We start from the raw sequence: 20,248 nt of genomic DNA on the forward strand, positions 1-20,248 counted from the left end.
GCACTGGCTGCTCTTCCAGAGGTCCTGAGTTCAATTCCCAGCAACCGCATGGTGGCTCACAACCATCTATAATGGGATCCAGATGCCCTCTTCTGGTGTGTCTGAAGAATAAACAAAATAAATAAATCTTCTAAAAGTAGAGGAGGAGGAAGAAATGATATCCTAAAAGTAGGGGGGGGGGATCATGGTAGTTCCAGGGGCTGTGGTGGACAGAGTTGGGGTAGATGACCAGACTGTGGAGCTCCCCCAGACAGAAGCAGCCCGTTCAAGATGTTCACGGCACAACTGCAAGGTTCCCAGAGCCAGCAACAACAAACTGTACATGAAAATAACCAAGTGGGACCTTTGACATTACTTTGTTCTTCTTCATTAGTTTTATTTATTTTATTTTATGTGTGGGTGTTTTGAATATATGTCTATGTATCGTGTGTGTTTGCTGGCCAAGGGGGTCAGAAGAGAGTACTGGAACTGTGATTACAGATAGTTCTGAGCTGCCATGTAGGTGCTGGGAATTGAACCCAGGTCCTCTGCAGAAACAAGTGCTCTTAACTGCTGAGCCATCTCGCTAGCCCCTAACCTAAGCTCTTATATCTATAGCTGTTTCCAAATAAAACGGGAACATCTGGGAGCTCCGTTGAACCTCCACACCCAAACTAAGGATACATTTTAAGTGTTGGGCAGATAGCTCCTTGGGTAAAAGTAGTTCTGTGGAAGCAGCGAAGACCCGAGTTCAGATCCCAGCACCCAAATGAAAGGCTGGTCATGACCAAGTGTACAAGTAAATCTCAAATATTCTCACCACAAAGGTGAAAGGAACAAGTGTGTGTGAGGTGATGTGTGTGCCAATCACTTCAGGTAGCTCTGCCTTCAAAACAGCACACTGCACATTGTAAATGTATGCCTTTCTGTCAACTAAAACACACAGCTGGAGCCATCGAGATAGGTCAGTAGGCCTGAAGTCTGAGATTGACAGTTTCACACACTCATACACACACACAACCAGTGCCCACATAGTAGAGAGAGAACCAATTCCCACAAGGTGTCCTCTGACCTTCACACTGTAACTGTGGCGCAGTTACAGTGATAAGTGAACACAATTTAAAAGTTCTAAATCAATTTGGGCAGGTGCTACGGCTTAGCAGCACAGTGCTAGCATTCTCAAGCCTGGGTTCAGTCCCTAGAAGTGAAATAAACTAGGAGATAGCACATTGGATAAAGGTGCTTTCTGTGCAAGACTGAGGACAAGGGTTCAGATCCGCAGAGCCCAAACCAAACTGGGCACGTGTGGCAACTGCCTTTAACCCCAGCCTTTAGGACACAGGGACAGAAGATCCTTAGGGTAGGCTGGACGACTGGACTAGCGGGTTCAGATCTTGCCTCATTAAATCAGGTGGGGAGTGACTGAAAAGGGCATCCAGTGTTAACTTCAACACGTACGTGTGCAGACCCAGGTAAGCAAGCACAGGCATGCCGCACACACGCAAAAAGAGGGGAAAAGATGAGAAGAAATGGTGGATTTACTTGAGGTAAACTGGAAGATCTGGGGCGTGTGGAGGGGACAGAGATGGGAGGGGCCGCCTCACCGCTCTCTGAGGGCGGGGTTCCGCAGGTCTGAGATGAGCGGCATGGTCCTCTTGAACTGCTCGATTTTGGAGCGAGTTATCTCAATGATTTCCCAGTTTCGGTCCTGAGTGGAAATGGGAGACGTCGGAAGACCCGTGGTGCCCGAGCACCACCCACTCCCTGCTCCCCGGTCCTGTGCCACCGACCTTATACTCTTTGGCTAGTCTCGTGAGGCGGCGAAATAACCCGTGGGCCGTGGACTCCATGGCTTCCGTCTGCAGGGTCAGGAAGCAGCCCATCTTCCACTGGTTCCAGCTCTCTTCCCAGTCCCGCGTGATCTCCCACACTTGCTGGAGGGCATCGAGTTCCTGCGGGTGGGAGCGGGGAGATGGACAGCCTCAGGCTCGTCAGCCCCTGCCCTCCTTCTGCTAACAGCTCACTGGGCTCCTTCACTCTGGTGATGGGCTCAGTTTCCCTTCTGCCCTCTTGCCTCAGGGGTTCGCCAAATACTAAGCATGTGAGAAGTTCCTCAACATTGAGTCTTAGGGAAATGCAAATTAAAACCTCAATGTGATACCACATCACACCCACTATGGCTAGAACAAAAAAAAAAAAAAAAAAAAAAAAAAAAAAAAAAAAACTGTAAGAGAAAATATGCATTGGCAAAGATACCAAGGAAAAAATAGGAATCCTCATGTATTTCCTAGTGGAAATGTAAAATGGTATGGTTGCTGTGGGAAATCGCTTGGCTGTGCCTCAAAAACTCAAGAGAGTTGCCATATAATCTGGCAAGTTTTATTGCTAGGCGCTCACCCACGGCCATTAGGAACAGGTGTCCAGGCAAGAATGTACATTCACAGAAACACTATTCCCTACAGAGAAAGGGTAGAAACAACCCACACCCCATCCACTGGTGCACAGGCAAACAGTGGAATATTAGTGAGCCGTGAAAAGGAATGGAGTGCTGAAACACAATACAGCAAACAAGAGCTGTGAAAACACGGTATGAGCTGGGTGGCGGTGGTGACCCACACCTTTGGTCCCAGCACTCACGAGGCAGGGGCAGGCGGGTCTCTGTGAGTTCCAGGCTAGCCTGGGCTACAGAATGAAAAACTAAACAAACAAGAAACCCACTCTTGGAGTGAAAGAAATCAGAGACAAAAAGCCACACATCACTTGGTCCTACTGTAGGAAATACCCAGGGCAGGCGAACCTACACACGTGAACGATAGGGTAACGTTGTTGTGGGAAAGGGGATGGAGGATTTCTGCCCACGGGAATGTGGTCCTCTTGCAGTAATGAAGTGCTTTGTTTTTTGGGGGTTTTTTAAAATCACTTTTTAGAACATCTTTTTTCTAAAGATTAATTTCTTACTGTTGTGTGTGTACTGTTGTTTTTCCTGCATGTTTGTCTAAACACCATGTGCATGTAGTGCCATAGAGACCAGAAGAGGGCGTCAGATCCCCTGGAATGGGAGTTACAGCCTACGTGAGCCTCCATGTGGGTGCTGGGAATCGAGCCTGAGTCCTCTGGAAGAGCAGCTCTGCTGGTTTGAATAAGAATGGCCCTTGTAGGCTCATATAGTCCTGACGCTTACGTATCAGGAATACTACTACGGCAGGAGGGTTCGGTGGTACCAGGGACTGGGGCATTGCTGTGCTAGGCCTCACCATGGTTTTGTTCGGAGGACCAGGAAAGACTTTGGGACTTTAGGCAGAAAAGCAGTTAGATGCTTCAAGTGGGGCTTAGTGGGCCATCCTACCAGAAGTATGGAAGACAGGTGCTGAAGGTGATGTGGAATGTGGGGAACCAGATCAAGGGGTTTCAGAGAAGAATATTAGTAAGTGGCCTATAAATCAGTCTTGTGGTGTTTTGGCAAACAATGTATCTGCTCTCTGGCCTCAAAAAAAAAGAAAAAAAAAAAAAAGAAAAAATCTGCCCGAGGATAAACTGAAGAGTTTTGGGTTAATCTGGTGTTGACAGAGATGTCAAGAGAGCCTAGTTCTCAGTGCGGTTACTGGTGGTCACTCAAGTGCAGATCTATAACGAAAAGGAGAAAACTAAGGAAGGAAAAAACAAACAAACAAATGTACAGTCTAAGGAGGAAAGGAACACCAGGAAGAGTCATGGTGCCAAGTCTAAGGCTCAGAGATAAAGGTTACAGAGAAGCCTGCTGGTGCGTGGGATAAATGGAGCAGTGACTTCAGGGCAAAACCCACCCAGCTAAGTTCAACCATCAACAACGAAAAGCTGGTGCAGATTTAAATAATGAGGGGCCAGCAAGCAGCAGAACTTGGAAGCTTCAGCCAAGGGTTCTGGCTTTATAGTCAAGCATATAATTGAGGGGTTGTGGAATCTCCCTCTGAGGCTGAAGAAAGCCACGAGGCCTGGCATATGTCAGGGTGTCCCTGGACAGAGGCCCAGAGAAGACACTGTGTGAAGTTGTGAAGGCGAAGCCTGGACTTTGTTGGAGATCCCAAGATGTAGGAGATGCTGGAGGGAGGCGTGGGACACCTGCTGAGGAAAGCTGCTAACAGGAAATGGAACCAGCCCAAGAGAGAAAAGTGTGTTGCGGTCAACAAAGGCGAAAGGAGTTGGAGATCTGAAGAGTGCTTTGACATCAGACATGGGGATGCAGAGATGGAGCTGGCCCTACTGGCTTTTCCTCTTCCTCTGGTCCAGTGTTTCCTCCCTTTGCTCCCTTTTGAAAGGGAGATGGATGGATATTCTATGCCATTGTATGTTGGAAGTATGTGATCTACTTTAAAAAAAAAAAAAGATTTACTTATTTTATGTGAGTACACTGTGGCTGTCCTCAGACACACCAGAAGAGGGCATCAGATCCCATTACAGATGGTTGTGAGCTACCATGCGGTTGCTGGGAATTGAACTCAGGGCCTCTGGAAGAGCAGTCAATGCTCTTAACCACTGAGCCATCTCTCCAGCCCCTAGAATAACCCAGTTTCCACGGGGCCCAGCTCAGTGCCGCACCTTCTCCAGGTTCTGGAGGTCCTTGGAAATGGGCTGCTCAATCTTGAAGATGCCCAGGTTGGAGCGGAGGTTGTTCTCCTCCTCCCGCATGGCCATCAGCATGGCGCGCACTTGTGCAATCTGATCCAGCGCAGCCGTGTGGCCCACGGTGCTGGTAAAAGGCCCTGCAAAAAGCCAAGGTGTGGATCAGACGCCACTCAGGTCCATGGCCTCCTGAAAGGCCAGCCCGTGGCTCTCTTAACATAGTGGGCAAAATCCACTGCTGCCCTCACAGGAGAGGAAAGTGAGGGAAGCGTGTGAAGACAATAATGGGTTGCTTTGGAGAAGGTCAACAAACAGGCCTGTCAAGTGTGACCACGGTGGAGGAAGTCAAGGTAAGAACAATTCCAGCCAGAATCCCCCAGGTCTGGTGAGCTCACCCCACTCTGCACAGTAGCTTCTTCCCTTTGCTGCACAGCCCCCCCCCCCCCCGCCCACTTCCTGTCACTACCGGGCCCCGCCCTCATCTGGTTTCACCTTCCCAGGGTTTTGAACACTGAGTTCCCAAAAACCAAGGCAGAGGGAGAGCAGTAGAGTAAGGACCTTTGAGCTCAAAGTCCTCCAGAAGGTTGTGCGCCTTCTTCTTGAAGTCATCGGCAGCATGGATAAGGCCGGTCTTGAACTTCTCCTTGTGTTTCTTCAGCATCTGCTCGCTGTCCAGCAGGATTTGTTGGAAAGCGAGCCACTCCCCATTGAGACTCTCCAGCATGTCCAGGACCTGGGAGGGACAGAAGGCAGGGTGACCCACGTGTAGGAACCCAGGGCCTCACACACATGTCGCTGGGCAACACTCTCCAGTGAGCCACTCGCGCCCCGCCCCACGCCCACGCCCACGCCCATCGCTGAGCCCAACTCTTCATAAACAGATCCCCTAGAAATCAATCTCGAGTTGCTGGAGCCTAAAAGCTCATAAACTGAGGGGAAGAGGCACCATTTGAGTTGGAGCTGGTCCTCTGGAGTTCTGAATCTCTCTCACTTCTCTGTAACCACTGCCACATGCCTGAGACTAGGGTGGACCAAACACTTTGGGTACTTACAGAGTCGGGAACCGGCACCTCGTACTTTTCCAAAATGATAAACTGCTCGTGAATGGGGGGGATCTGAGTCTCCAGGTTGGGTAACTCATGCTGCAGGGTGTCCATGAGCTGCAAACTGACCCCTAGCTCCTCCAGCGTCTGGGGGGGGCGGCTGATTCTAAAAGTCAGGAAAGAAAGTGTTAGGTGGAAAGCACACCCCCAGACAGGCACACACACACACACACACACACACACACACACCGAGGCAAATGCACACCTGTACACATATCTGCACACACACATATGCTCACCTGCAGACACACACACACACACACATACCTGCCCACATGCACATACACAAGCAGACACATTTGCACACTCATGTACATGCACACTTGTAATCACACCTTTACATACATATGCACACCTACACACAGGCACATATATACCTACACATCAGCACACATGCACACACAGGTACATTCACATACCTGCACATATGCACACTCACATATACATGCACACAGATACACATACCTGCACACAGGCACACACACCTGCACATTCACACACCTGTACACACATACATATGTACACCTGCAGACACACACACTCATGCCTGTCCACAAAGTACACACAGAAACATACATACCTGCACACTCATGCACATACACACCTGTACACATACCTATACACATGCATATGCACACACATGAACGCTCACACATGCCCACCGGCATGTCCCAGCCAAGCCTTACTTGTCAGCATTGTCTTTGAGGTAGGTGTGCAGGTCCATGAGGCGCCCGGCGGCCATCTCTTTGAGCAGGGTTGTGAACTTGTTCTGCCACTCGTTACAGTGCTGCACCAGGGAGAACTTGAGGTGTGAGCAGTCCAGCAGCACAAACTGAATGTTGAGGACCGTCTCCTCCTTCTGCACATTGTTTGCCACCTCCGTGTAGCTGCGAGAAACCCGGATGTTAGGCGGGCTTTATTCCCCCATGGTGACCCCAACACCACGGCCCCACTCCTTTCCTTCCTCCTAGACCTGCAGTCCTAGCTGGTTCTACTGACAGGCCAAGTGGAGCCTGGCAGACTGCTGTGTCCGCCTCCCAAGTGCTGGGTAGGACAAAATGGCCGTCGTAAACTCCCCACGCCACACCCCACACCCATGGAGTCAGCTGCCCAGGTCCAGGCTGGGCTCACACCACAGCTTCCAGCTCAGTTGCTCAGGCACTTTGTTTAGGAGATAAGAGCTTTTGCATTTTCCCAGGCTAGAGACTCCTGAACACAGTGGTCCTCCTGCCTCAGCTCCCTGAGTAGCTGGAACTACAGATGGCTTACCTTTTTCGGATTTTTGGTTTTGGTTTTTTTTCTGGGACTGTGGCTATCTTCGTCCATAATGTAGTGATGGCCATAGGGTGTCTCGGGGGACATGCTGCTGCATGAAGTCCCTCTGTCTGCCTCCTTTCCTGGTCTGTTCACTTTGTGGGCAACACACTTGTGGCCTCCCATCTGCACCTCGGCTTCTGCTGTTTCCTCCTGCGCCCCCCAACCCACCTCTGCCTGATGAAGCACCACCCCTTCCAGAATTCACAGCCCTACAGGAGCCTTCTTCATGCAGCCTGTTCCCACTGCCTTTGCCTTTCTTTCTGCTTTACTGTGGATTCCAAAATCCCCCAGTGGTCTGTGCGGTGAGTCCCAGCAGGGTGCTCTCATATACACCTAACATGCTGGGAAAGAGGAGAACCAAGCAGGAAGTCTTCCCACACTGGGGTTATGCCCTGGAGCCCCCCAATGCCTGTCTTTGTCCCTCACCCCCATATCCCATCCCACCCCATCTGTCTCTCCTTTATTCTAAGCCATAAGGTTTATGTCTTTGTATCTACTATAGGGGCAACCTACGAGCCCAAAGCAATGAAGCCAACTGGTCATGGGCTAAATCTTCCCTACTGTAAACCATAACAAACCTTCTCTCTGGCTCTTTGCGGTAGTGGACGCTGACTGGCATACCTACTCAACTGGCCCCGCCCCCCCACCCCCGAAGCCGCATGCCTCATCACGTGCACGGCCCTGTATAGTTACAGCGAGAGCCTTCCATGCCTTCAGAGCTCACAGAGTGCCTCATGCACAGTCTCGCATCCTACGACGGGCTGCATAATAACCACTGTACAGAAGGCGGAAGTCCGGCAGATGTACAGCCCCCGCCTGAGACTGCACAGGTACGGCTCAACGGACGGACGGTAGAGCCGGGCCCACGCCTTCCCAGCATCCACGGCCTTACTCTCTCAAGCAAGCATCCGTCTCCCTCTCTACACTAAATGGCCATGACCTCGGGACCCTGAGAAGATGCAGTGAAGGTCAGAACTTAAGAATCTTGGGTCCAGTTCCAGCCTTAGCGTTCTTAGAGTGAAGGTGCTCTCCCTCTCCTCCCCTCTCCCTCCCAGGTTTCCCACCATTCCCATCTCTAGCACTTCGTCCTTCCCCACCAACCCTTGCAACATTCCTCTAAACAACTGCCTTCCCCTAGACTTTGTCCAGCCCTTTCTGCACCTCTCCGGTATTCTTTTCCTGTAGCCCAGGGCCTACAATGTCTGTACCTGCTGCTCACCTAGGCCCCTTGCCCAGGTCTCTGGACCCCAGTCTCCTCCTCCAGTGAGTTCCGTACTTGTTGACACTCACACTTCCCATTCCTCACTCACCGGGCAATGTCGGCATCAAAAGACGAGACAGGGGGGTTGAGGCGCTGGTAGCGACGAATAAAGGAGTCCTTGTTGATCTCCCAGATCTCCCGATACATGTCCCAGGTCTTGAGGTAATTCTGCAGCAGGCTTGCGTTGTTAGTTATGCCACTGCTGATCTGGGCCTGGATCTTCCTGATGTCCTCATCTCGCTCTTCAAAGGACAAGAAAGATGCTTCTCACTGACACCCACCCCAGGCCACGCTGCAGCCTGGCCCCTGCGCACTGCCTTGGACTTTCCACCCCACCTGCTTCCACAAATATATATCCTCAAACATGAGCACTGGAACAGAGGGAAGGGGCCAGAGAGATGGCTCAGTGGTTAAGAGGACCTGTGTTCTATTCCCAGCACCCACTGGGAGGCTCACAACCATCTGTAACTTTAGTTCCAGGGGATCCAAGACCTTTTTTTTTATCTGGCCTTGGTAGGCACCAGGTACACCCATGGTGCACAGACACAGATTTAGGCAAAGCACCCATACACATAAAATAATAATAAATGCTTTAAAAAACAAAAAGAGCTGGGCTGTGGTGGCTCACACCTTTAATGCCAGAACTTTGGAGGCAGAGGCAGGTGGATCTGAGTTCAAGATCAGCCTAGACTATAGAGAGAGTTCCGGGATGCCCAGGGCTACACAGAGAAACCCTGTTGTGGAGAGAAAAAGCAAAACAAAAACAAGCAAACAAAAAAACAGAGGAAGGAAGAAGAGAAGAAAAAGGAACCCCAAGGAGGCAGCAATGCGGGTGTGACCCAGTGTCTCTTGCACGGGATCAGAGGTCTCTCCTATGGGAATCAAGGCCTCTTTACACACAACATAAGTCTCAGACTTACCCTTGGTCTTCTCTCAGCCCAGTTTTCACAACCCACGGTGTCAGTTATGCCTCAAGTCTCCTCCCTGGCCCTGCTCCTTCTTCAGTGGCCCCTTGGCTGGGTTTCCCATCAGCCATAGAGATGACTGGCCCAGTGTGTGGGAAACACCCTCATCTCTCTCCTCAGCTTGCCCACTGTGCCTCCCCAAAGCCCACTCACCCACAAGTACATGAATGGGTTCTCGATTCATCTTGCGTTTGGTGAGGATGTCGGGAAGGTGGCGGAAGACGGAGATGGTGGAGAAGAGGTAGCTGCCTATGTCATTGACCACACTGGCCAGAGTCTGCAGAGTGGGGGAGAACTCCACCTGCGGGGGAGGGGGGCACAGAGGAGCTAAGCACAGCTCATTGGAGATACAAGCCTCAAGGCCTCTCAGGCTCACCACCTCAGAACTGGGCCTGCAGGCTGAGGATGATGGCAACCTCTAAGAGTAGGGAGAAGAGGAGCTGGAGAGATGGCTCAGCAGTTAAGAGCACTGGCTGCTCTTCCAGAGGTCCTGAGTTCAATCCCCAGCAACCACATGGTGGCTCACAACCATCTGTAACTCTAATTCTACACGCACACAGACATGCATACATGTAGGCAAAGCACCCACACCCACACATATTTTAAAAGGGAACTCAGCAGTTAAGAGCACTGAGTTCTTCCAGGGTCCTGAGTTCAAATCCCAGCAACCTGATGCCCTCTTCTGGTGGATCTGAAGAGACTGACAGTAAGTAAGTAACTTAAAAGGAAAAGAATGAGCCCTCAATTGGTTATCAACACCAAGGGGTCCGCCCCAAAAGCACAGACATACAAAACAGACTATATATTATATCTGTGTGTATATATATATATATGTCTATAAAATGCATAAATATATGTAACCTGCTGAATTTGTTTATATATAATTATACACACACACACACACACACACACACACACATATAATAGTTAAAGGGGTCATGAATTTGAGAAAGAGCCAAGTGGGAAAGGCATTGAGAAGAGGAAAGAGAAGTGAGAAATATTGTGATTATATTTTAATTTTTGAAGATAATAATTGAAAGTAACTGAAGACTGGGGTGTGGTTTTTTTGAGGTGTCAGAGGCTCAGCAGCCTTACCTGTGGCACACCCCCCTGCACATTGCTCTGTAAAATGACGAGGACCCTGAAGAGCGGGTTTGGAGTGGTCTTCCCATCCCCGTTGATGGCCTTGGAAAGTTCCAGCAGCGACCACTTCACGTTCAAGCGCAGGGCGTCCTCCATCATGCGATCTAACCGTATGGTGTAGTGCAGCCACTGCTGCTGAATCTGGGGACAGGAGAGAAAGAGGTTCCTCTGGAGGGACCGCACAGGGCCTGGGAGATGAGCATGGGCCAGTGGGAGGAGGAGAAAGGCAGGTACAGAAATGCAGGGTTGGGGTGGGGTGGGGCATCTCAGCGGTTAGAGCACTGGCTGTTCTTGCAGAGGACCCAAGTTCAGTTCCCAGCACCCACATGGCAGCTCATAACCATCTGCGACTCAGTTTCATGGGGACCTGATGCCTTCCTCTGGCCTCTGACCGCAGCGGGCACACATAGGGTGCACCTACGCGGGTAAAACAACTGTAAACATGAAAATAAATCTTTAAAGAAAGAGAGGAAGATCGGGATGCTGCAAGAAGAGGCTGAAACGCCGGAGGTGAACCGGATTTGGGACCCACGTGAGGCCACGGTAGTGCGGCAGAAGGGGAGGGGGTGGTTTCCCTGCCTCGGAAGCCTGGCCGCAGGATGCCCACCTCGGGGCCATCGTTTTTGAATACTTCGTAGGAGCTGGTCATGATGTTCACCACGTCCTGGTGCAGGCTCACTAGCTTCTGCTGTACAGCCACCCGGTGCTCTCTCTGGGCCTCCGCAAACTCCAGGTCCCTGTACACCTGCTTTCCAGTGATGCGCACCAGCAGCAGCTCAGACATCTCCTGGGCCTTCCAGCCGATGGTCAGGGTGGAGGCCTTGAAGTCATTCACAATCATCTGCACCTGGGGTCAGACCCACGCCCGGGTCACGGGTGGCACCTTCTAAGACTCTTATCCCCTTGAACTGGGAGGGCACCTCATATGGACCTGATTCTACTCCCCGACTTAGCCTCTGCCAGAGTTTCCAACATTAAAAAAAAAAAAAAAAAAAAAAAAAAATCCCTTCCCTTCAGTGAGAAAACACTTGCCTGGCCTCACAAGATATGGGGATCAATTTCCAACACCAAATTTTAGGGAGTCCCTCCCCCCAGCGTATTTAATTTACTTTGTAATGCTTCCTGGGGCCTCTTCCATCACCAGAACTACCCATGCGCCAGCCTTTCACCAGCCTCACCGACCTTCAGTGTCTGGTGGCCACGCCTACCTTGCTAGCAAGGACCCGGCACTCCGTGATGAAGAAGGCACTGGCTCCTTTTTGGGACCAGTTCAGCTTCTTCAGCCCTGGGTGGATCTTCTTATCCAGGAACCGGATCCGCTCTTTGAACAGGGCCTGCTCGTCAGGTGATAACATGGCAATGATCCTGTGGAGGAGGGGAGGCTGCTAGTTGGGAGAGCAAGCTGCGAAGGCGGCTGCTCCTGCCAGGAAAACTTGGCAGGCCCTGGAGCTAGTACCCCAGCCTGGTGCTCCCTGAAGAAACTGTGATAGCACGCGTGTTCCGTGGAGTGTGCTGGCCAGGGGGTGGTGGGGTGGCCCGGTGGTTAGAGGCACTTGCCATTAAGTCGGATAACCTGAGTTCAGTTCCTGGGACCCATGTAGTAGAAAGAGAGAACTGACTCCCACGAGTTGTCCCCTGGCCTCCATTTGCACACCAGGGCTGGAGGGACGGTTTGGCAGTTAAGAGAGCACTTGTTTTTGCTTAGGACTCTGTGATTCAGGACCATCTGTAACTCTGGTCTTAATGGGTCCAACATCCTCTTCTGACCTCCTCAGGCAAAATGTGGCACGTGCCAGTGGGGTTTTTTTTTTTTAATTCCGTAATGTAAATGGCAATACCTACATGCAGCTAAAGGCTACCACACTGAATATAGCCCTTCTAGACAGTCAAACAAAAAACTACATGTTTCCATCCCCTTGGACTTTGAGGTAAGGAAGGCCTGTATGACTGCGTCGTCCCAAAGTCTGTCTGTTAAAATCTTTAACTTCTGCTGGGGTGCCACAGGTGTTGTGAGCTGGTTTCACCATGAAGGGTAGAGCTGTCATGAATGGGGTTGGTGTCTTGAATAAGAGACCTAACACAGCTCCTTCCTGTCTCACTGGACCACAGAGGACGCTGCAAGGGTGTCCATTTAGAAACCAGGAGGCAGAGACCTTCACCTGACACTGGGTCCACCCCAACCTTGACCTCGCACCTCCTGAGCGTCCGGAACGGTGGGCCGTGGTTACTTCTAAGCGACCCCATCACGTTAAGGGGATAGAACTAGTGGCGGCAGGGATGTGAGAGTCATTTTTCAGGGTGGGGAAAGAAAACCGTGACGGGTGGGAAGCTTCAGGAAGGGACCGCGCTGTCAGGGATGAGGTTGGAGGCCCACCTGTTGTAGTCTCGAGCCACGAGGAGCAGGTTTTCCCGGAGAATGCGCAGGTCCTCGCTGCGTTCAGCCACGTTCATCACGTAGTGGGGTGTCTCGAACAGCAGCCGCTCCCAGTAGTCAATCTCCACGAAGAGGATCAGGAGCGTCCTGAGGGAGAAAGCAGAGCAGCTCAGAGTACTGCCAACAGCACAGAGAGGGCTGGGGGTGGGCAGGGGCACCAGAGGAATGCTTTCATGGACAAATGGGCCTTCCAGGTGACAGAGGGAGACTGGGCAGAGTCGTATTTCCTCATACCATGAGCACAGGAGCTTGGGGAATTTCTGGGTGTCTGGGGCAGATGGCCACAGGGTCAAGGAGAAAACGGGTTAAGTCCTGGAACTTGGACAGTAGATGACCTGGGTCAGGGGCAGAAGGGAGCTCTTAACTGGAAACTACCAGCTCTCTAAAAGCCCCGGGGACTGCAGGTTCAAGGAGACCAAACAGAAGAAGCCTCCAAAGTGAGATTCAAGCAGGAAGACCTGTGGAGAGTTCAAGCAGCTTCCCTGTGTCCTTCCCCGACTCTGTAGAGCAGGGGTCGCTCCCTGGGGTCGCTCTCTGGCCACAGCAACGGGCTAAAGCCTTGTTGGCTGATAAGGACAGCGCATCGAGAACCAGGAAATGAGCTCGACTGGGGACCCCGGGCCAGGAAGCAGAGTGGAACCCCGAGTGGACGGGGGATGCACACGGCCCCTCACAAGCTCAGGGTTAGGACCCCTAGCGTTCTTGCTCACTGAAGGATCCACACTCAGGCAGTGCGTATGTGAGGGCGTGCAGTGTAGCAAGAAAGGACCCCGTTTGGAAGATTCTTTTCTGAGGCCTCTGGCTAAGCTGGGAGGAAATGTCTGAGAACGAAGACTTCAGGAATACTCCTCAAAATAGCTGCTGCGTTGACAGGCAACATCTACTGTTGACAAACCCCGCCCACTCCTTCCCAATCTTCCAATCAGCTTCCAGATTCTTCGCTACGAGGTGAATGCGAACGAGATGTCCAAGGAGTCTTTCTATTCTTTTTCTAACACGCAAGAGCTCTTATTTGCTTGCTTTGGTGTTTTGAGAGGACCAAGGATGACCTTGAACTCCTGACAGTCCAGCCTCCACCTCCGGAGTGCTGAGATAGATCACAGACGCACCCCGCCCTGTCCGGCGGTGAAAGCGATGTTAGTCCGTTCCCACAGCATCCCACATTGTCTTATGAATTCTCTCATTTCTCCGAGCGCACTGGTGACAGGTCTGCTGTTTACCACGTGCCCTTCTCGTCCAGTGTTTGGTTTGGGCTTCTACCCTTCACACTTCACTACAAAATGACAGCGGAAGCACTCAGAAATCCAGATAAGAACAAGGGAAAATGGACTGAAACCTCTCAGAAGACAGGAAAAAAGGAGGACACAGTGGACAAGGTGGAGGAGTGTCTACAGAAGCTAAGTAGAAAGTGCCCATTAACAATCTTACATTGACGGTGTACTAAAGGGAATGCTGTGCTGACTATAAGAATTAATCTCATTTACTAATGACATCTTGGAGCGTGCAGCCCAATTCCATCTGCCCTGCCCTGCCACACCCAGGGACCCTTTCTCTGGTCAAACACAGCCTGGGCCCAGCTGCTCCATGATTATCCAAACCACCTGCTTTCTGACCTCACAAAAACCTTCAGGCGGCAATATTGACTTCCTCCCCTGTCCACTTCCTCCATGGGCCCGGCTGTCCTTTATCTCGTGCTTTTTTATTTGTTGACCCATCTGGGAATGGAAGCAGGGCTTCATACCAAGCCGCGCACGCCTCCTCTCAATGACAAGGAGCTACAGCCTCCACTCCCAGCCTCCCCTGTCAACCACTTTTTTGCCGGTCGGTCCTCAGGTCCTCACCCTCGTCATTTAGTCGCAACGAGCCAGGCATGTTAGCGCTCGCTTTCAATCCCTGCACTGGTGAGGCGAAGGCAGACATATAGAAGTGAATTTGGGGGCAGATCTAATCTTCGTCTCAGGTTCCAGGCAAGGGGCTGGGGTATAGGTCAAACCTGCTATCCTCCAGGCTGAGCCTCGTGAGGCAGGCAGCTGGGAGATGCTGATAAAGATCAGATTAGTCCAATCAGCCGGCCTGGCTCTCCAGGCTACATCCTGTGTCCTTCCCAGCTACTCTGACTCCTTCCTCCAGATCTCCCGTTGTCTCACGGAGCGATCCTAACAAACCACGCCGTGGTGTCTGCGTGAAAACAGACACATTGACCAACGGGATGAAATTGAAGGCCTGGACGTAACTCCAAGCACCTACAGAGAGCTGATTGATTTGTCTGTTTGTTTTTGTTTGAGACGGGGGGTTTCTCAGTGCACCCCTGGCTATCTTAGAACTTAACTGTGTAGATCAGGCCAGCCTTGAACTCGGGGATCCACCTGCCTCTGTCTCTCAGACTCGAGAATTAAAGGATCATTGCTGCCTCCACATCTGGCTGACAGCTAATTTCTAGTAAAGAAACAAAAACCACTGGGAAAAAAGATAACATCTTCAACAACGGCACGAGTCAAGCTGGATGCCGCAGGTGGAGAATGCACCATATCTATCCATCCTGCACAAAACTCAACTTCAAATCTGGTCAGCCTAAGACCAGGTAACCTGAACCTGACACAACAGGAGGTGTGTGATAGGCCTGAACTCCAGAAAGGCCTTTCTGAACAGGACACACCAGTACCAAAGTCACCGAGACCAACCATTAATAATTGGGACCCTCATGAAAATAAAAACCTTCCATATCGGCAATGGGCAGCATCGTTTGAGCAAAGCAGCAGCCTACAGAATGGGAAACATTTTCTTCTGTCTTCTCTCCCCAGCAGAAAGCCAGCGGTGTTGTGAGAGCTAGCTGCCCTCTGCTTCCTGCTACACACTGTGAATTGACCTGTCTCCCTGACTGGGCTCCCTTCAGGAAGCTTTGTCCTCCCTCTGCCACACCTATTACTCCCTCAACAATTGTTCCTTCCCACCATTGGAGTATGGCCTAAACTCTACAATCTTAAAAGATAATATAATAAAACCCTTCTCCTGACTGCTGTATCCAACAGGTACTGTTCTCTGTCCTTCCCCTCAGAGCCTGCCACTCTAAGGAACTGTTCTAGAAGGGCCCCTTCACTTCCTTCTTCTCCCAGTCCTGCCTCCCCACTCCACCCTTACCTCTAAGAGGATCCACCAAGAACTCCCACAGGTCCATCCAATGAGACGTCATGGCTTCTCGGTCTCATCTTCCCTGGTGGTCTTATCTTCCCTGACGCCTGTGTAGGCTTTTTAAAATTGTTTACTTTTATTTTGTGTGCATGGCTATTTTTCTTGCATGATATCTACATACCACGTCTGGGGGGCCAGAAGAGGGCACTGGATCCCCTAGAACTATAGTTGCAGACAGTTATGAGATGCCATGGGCGTGCTCTGGAATTCAGGTTCTCCGGAAGAGCAATCCGCATGCTTAGCCTCTCAGCCATTTCTCCAGCCCCTCTGTGGGTTTTGGTGTTATGGTGAATACTCCACTTTCCTTGGACCCAGACTTTCCCCCAGTTCTCTCCTTTGATCTTCTCTTCAGTGGGAACCTCTCTGTGGTATCTTGGGGTCCTTTCACTAGAGCACAGGAAAGAATGTGCTGACCCCATAGCCCACTTAAATGGAAACTCCTGAAGGTTCTCCATTTCCAGTCATCTCCCAGGGTGAATGACCCAAACCCATGGCTAAATTTGCCTCTGAAAGCTGATCAGTTCTCAGGTTTCCCCAGCTTGTCCCACAGGCATCTCCAGCTCATTGTGTCCATAGACAAGAGGAATCACTGTCAAACTTGGAGCTCCTATCACAGGGAGAGCAGTCTCCAAAAAAAAAAAAAAAAAAAGGATCATCCCAGAACAGGACCACCCTGGAAGAGGACCACCCTGGAAGAGGAGCATCCCAGGAAGAACAGCACATGTGGAAATGCCAGACAGGAAGACGGCCATCAAGAAAAAGCACTACCCACGTCTATGCATGGTCCAAAGGCCAAGTGTATCTCCTCCCACAATCTCAACTTTCCAACGCCCAACCCACTACTAACTACTAACTTTTGTTTTTGTAAAAGCAAAATCTAGAAATTACATATCCAAGAACTATGCAACCCCAATGTCATGGTAAGTGGCAACAGAAATTTGCCTAAGACTACAAGACATACTCCTTCTTAAAGGGCTAGAGCCACAGTTGTCACCATATAGGAATATGGACCTCATACAGCTAAATGACTTTTCAACACAGAACAACAAAGTCAATTTTTTTTTTTTTAAACAGAGTCCTGACTGTCCTGGAACTCACTCTGTAGGCCAGACTGGTCTTGAACTCACAGAGGTCGGCCTGCCTTTGCCTCCTACTCCTAAGCGCTGGAATTAAAGGTATATGGCACCATGTTCAACTCAGAATGTCAGTTCATTTTTACATCATCACCAACTCTTACTGGCTACGCTACTCTGGTAAGCGGCACGGCAGGCTGCCTGTGCTTTGTGCTTTATGCAGCTACTTGTTAAACTGAACGTGCAAGTTTTAAGTCTGTTTCTCTGCGTATGATATATTTTATAATAAAACATATTCTTGGAGCAAAAGAGATGGCCCAGGGGTTAAGAGAACCAGCTGTTCTTGCCGAGGACCCAAGTTTGATTCTGAGCACCCACATGGCAGCTAACAACCCTCCAACTCCAACTCCAGGGGATCCCGGCTTCTTCTGACATTCCACACAAATACTTATACACATAAAATATTAATTTAAGATAGAGAGTGGTAGTACATGCCTTTAATCACAGCACTGGGGAATCAGAGACAAGTGGATCTCTGTGAGTTCAAGGCCAGCCTGGTCTACAGAGTGAGATTCAGGACAGCCAGGGCTTCACAAAGAAACCCTGTCTTGAAAACAAATAATGTCAACTACAACAACAGCAGCAGCAACAATCCATGTGGAAGTAGGTTGAATGCACTGGATGACAGGGTCAGCAGCAAGCTGTACATATTTGCTGCTAAATTACTGCTGGGACTGGGCTACCCTTTGGCTCATACAAGTCCACGCACACACTTGTAATGTGCACTCTGTCTCTAAGAACTGTTGTTAGCATGAATTTTGTTGAAAAACAGTGGCTTGGGTTTGGCTTTTGTGATTTTTTTTTTAAACAGTATCTCATAAAGTCCCAGCTGGCCTCGAACTCTCTACATAGCCAAGAATAACCTTGAACCCCTGGTCCTCCTGTTTCCTTCTACCTTCCAAGAGTTGGGATTGCAGGTGTGCCCTCCAGCACTAAAAAAAAAACCAAAAAAACCCAAAAAACTAGTGTATGTTTGGATGTCTGGCCCTTGTACACTGAAATTAAGGCTGTAATTACTGAAGATGTATTTTTGGATAATTTTACTCAAAGAATATGGCTTATTAATTTAATGTCCACTCTGAGGCAATCTGCAATCTATTCCAATGGGGGGAGGGACAAAATTTCTTTGCTATAGAAATTGAAATAAGATAGATCTTGTCACGAAGGAAAAGAGCAATGACACCTGACAGAATAATTTATCAGAAATGATTTGTACATACTGAAAAACGACCTGTGAGCAAAAAGATACCAATTGAAAGGGCGGCGCCATCTTTGTACAGAAATACTCAAAATCAGACACGTTTGCTCTCCTAGACTTAACCTATAAACTTAACCCAATCCATATTCTAATAAAAATAGGAATGTGACTATTTTGGGAATGAAATAAATTGCTTTAAAAATTCTTATGAGGAATACATATCAAAAATAGCTAGGAAATTGAAAAGAGAGAGAGAGAGAGAGAGAGAGAGAGAGAAATGAGGCCAATAATTAAAGCAGTTTGGTTCTTGCACATGAATAAGCCAGAAGAGTGAATCCAAAAATAGAGATTTGCTGGGAGAGTGTTTTTATTATTATTATAAATATAGCAACTCAATAAATGTCTAGCGGCAGTGTGTTTGCCTCGTGTGTACCACGCCCTCCAGCAGTGTAAAAAAATTAGTAAGATTAGGTGGATTTGCTTTCAATCTATCTAAAAATATAAAAAACACAAGCTGAATCTAACATCTTCCCTACACCACAGTAATTTTCAAAAGGACTTAAGGCCTAAATGTAAAGGACAAAATCAAGCAACCTGGTGACAGACACTTCTAATCCTAGCACGTGTGTGTTACAGGCAGAGGGGTCAGGGCATTAAGTCATCCTTAGCAACATAAGGCCACCCGGCCTGTGCGCGCGCGCGCGCACACACACACACATACACACACACACACACACACACACACAAGCACACATGTATTATACACACATTATATACACACATTATAAACAAAGGCACAATATTATACATACATATTAAACTACACACACATTATACACAAATACACACACGTACACACACATTATATAGACATACACACATAAACTTTTTTCTCCACTCTATAGTCAATGAATAATATAAAAGATAATATCACATCTTAAACTTTTTAGAAAATTCTATTTCCACCTTAAAAGGAGAATGACTTAAGGAATAAATCTATTCTGAATGCTCGTTTATTTGTGATGTATGTTCTAAGAGACTGGGGAAGACAAACTGTTTCTGTCTCTCTGAGTTCACTGTAGGTGTCTTCAGACACACCAGAAGAGGGCATCAGCCCTCTCTCTGAGTTTTTCAAACACGGGACATCTTCACTAACATAGGCATTATTTATAAAGCTGTTAAAATTTCTTCAGAATGAATAAGCCTCTCTGAACTACGAATCAACAGTGGGTCACTATACGTTTAATGGATGTCTTTGAAGTAGGAGATAAAGGCCAAAATCAGGGGAAATTGTTTTCTACCTAGAACTGAACCCAAGGCAAAGGCACTGACGTGAAGGCGGAGAAGAGCGGTTGCCATGCGGGAGCTCAGACTTCAGCTCCCATGGTTTTATTATTGTCACCTCCCTTGAAAACTACCACAGCATGCACTTGACCAAAAACTAAGATGGAGACCCAGGAAGAGGAAGGAAGAGAAAATGATTGATTGGTTGGTTAACTAATTAATTAAGACATAATGAGAAGGCTTAGGTTGGAAAAAAAAAAAAAAAAAAAAAAAAAAGAAGGCTTAGGTTGAAGTTCAGTGATAGGACACAGGCTGGAGAGGTGGCTCAGTGGTTAAGAGCGCTGACCCCTCTCCCAGAGGTCCTGAGTTCAATTCCCAGCAACCACATGGTGGCTCACAACCATCTGTAATGGGATCCAGATGCCCTCTTCTGATGTGTCTGAAAACAGCAACAATGTACTTATATACATGAAATAAATAATTCTTTAAATAAATAAATAAATCCATACCCATGAGAAATTCAATCTGAGAATTAGGCAGGCCAGGCTTGGGGGTACATGACTGCAACCCCAACACTTGGGAGGCTGGGCAGGAAGGAGCATTGCCTACAAGTTCTAAGCCAGGCTAGGCTAGAGAGTTTCAA

The 20,248-nt window shown here is 49.1% G+C and overlaps 1 protein-coding gene across 1 annotated transcript in view; it reads right to left on the reverse strand.

Moving 5' to 3' along the window:
• DNAH2 (dynein axonemal heavy chain 2) overlaps positions 1 to 20,248 on the reverse strand; it is a gene marked incomplete at both ends in the record, with an annotated part of 113,807 nt that overhangs the window by 59,567 nt on the left and 33,992 nt on the right. The window contains 12 exons of the mRNA XM_080923998.1: positions 1,584 to 1,687; positions 1,770 to 1,931; positions 4,555 to 4,718; positions 5,137 to 5,311; positions 5,631 to 5,787; positions 6,368 to 6,568; positions 8,309 to 8,501; positions 9,378 to 9,525; positions 10,320 to 10,508; positions 10,975 to 11,214; positions 11,576 to 11,732; positions 12,742 to 12,888. Coding sequence (XP_080780124.1) covers positions 1,584 to 1,687; positions 1,770 to 1,931; positions 4,555 to 4,718; positions 5,137 to 5,311; positions 5,631 to 5,787; positions 6,368 to 6,568; positions 8,309 to 8,501; positions 9,378 to 9,525; positions 10,320 to 10,508; positions 10,975 to 11,214; positions 11,576 to 11,732; positions 12,742 to 12,888 — 2,037 coding nt within the window. The remainder of the gene's footprint in view (positions 1 to 1,583; positions 1,688 to 1,769; positions 1,932 to 4,554; positions 4,719 to 5,136; positions 5,312 to 5,630; positions 5,788 to 6,367; positions 6,569 to 8,308; positions 8,502 to 9,377; positions 9,526 to 10,319; positions 10,509 to 10,974; positions 11,215 to 11,575; positions 11,733 to 12,741; positions 12,889 to 20,248) is intronic.

This window comes from Micromys minutus (genome assembly GCF_963924665.1).
Source record: "Micromys minutus genome assembly, chromosome: 10".
Taxonomy (NCBI): Eukaryota; Metazoa; Chordata; class Mammalia; order Rodentia; family Muridae; genus Micromys; species Micromys minutus.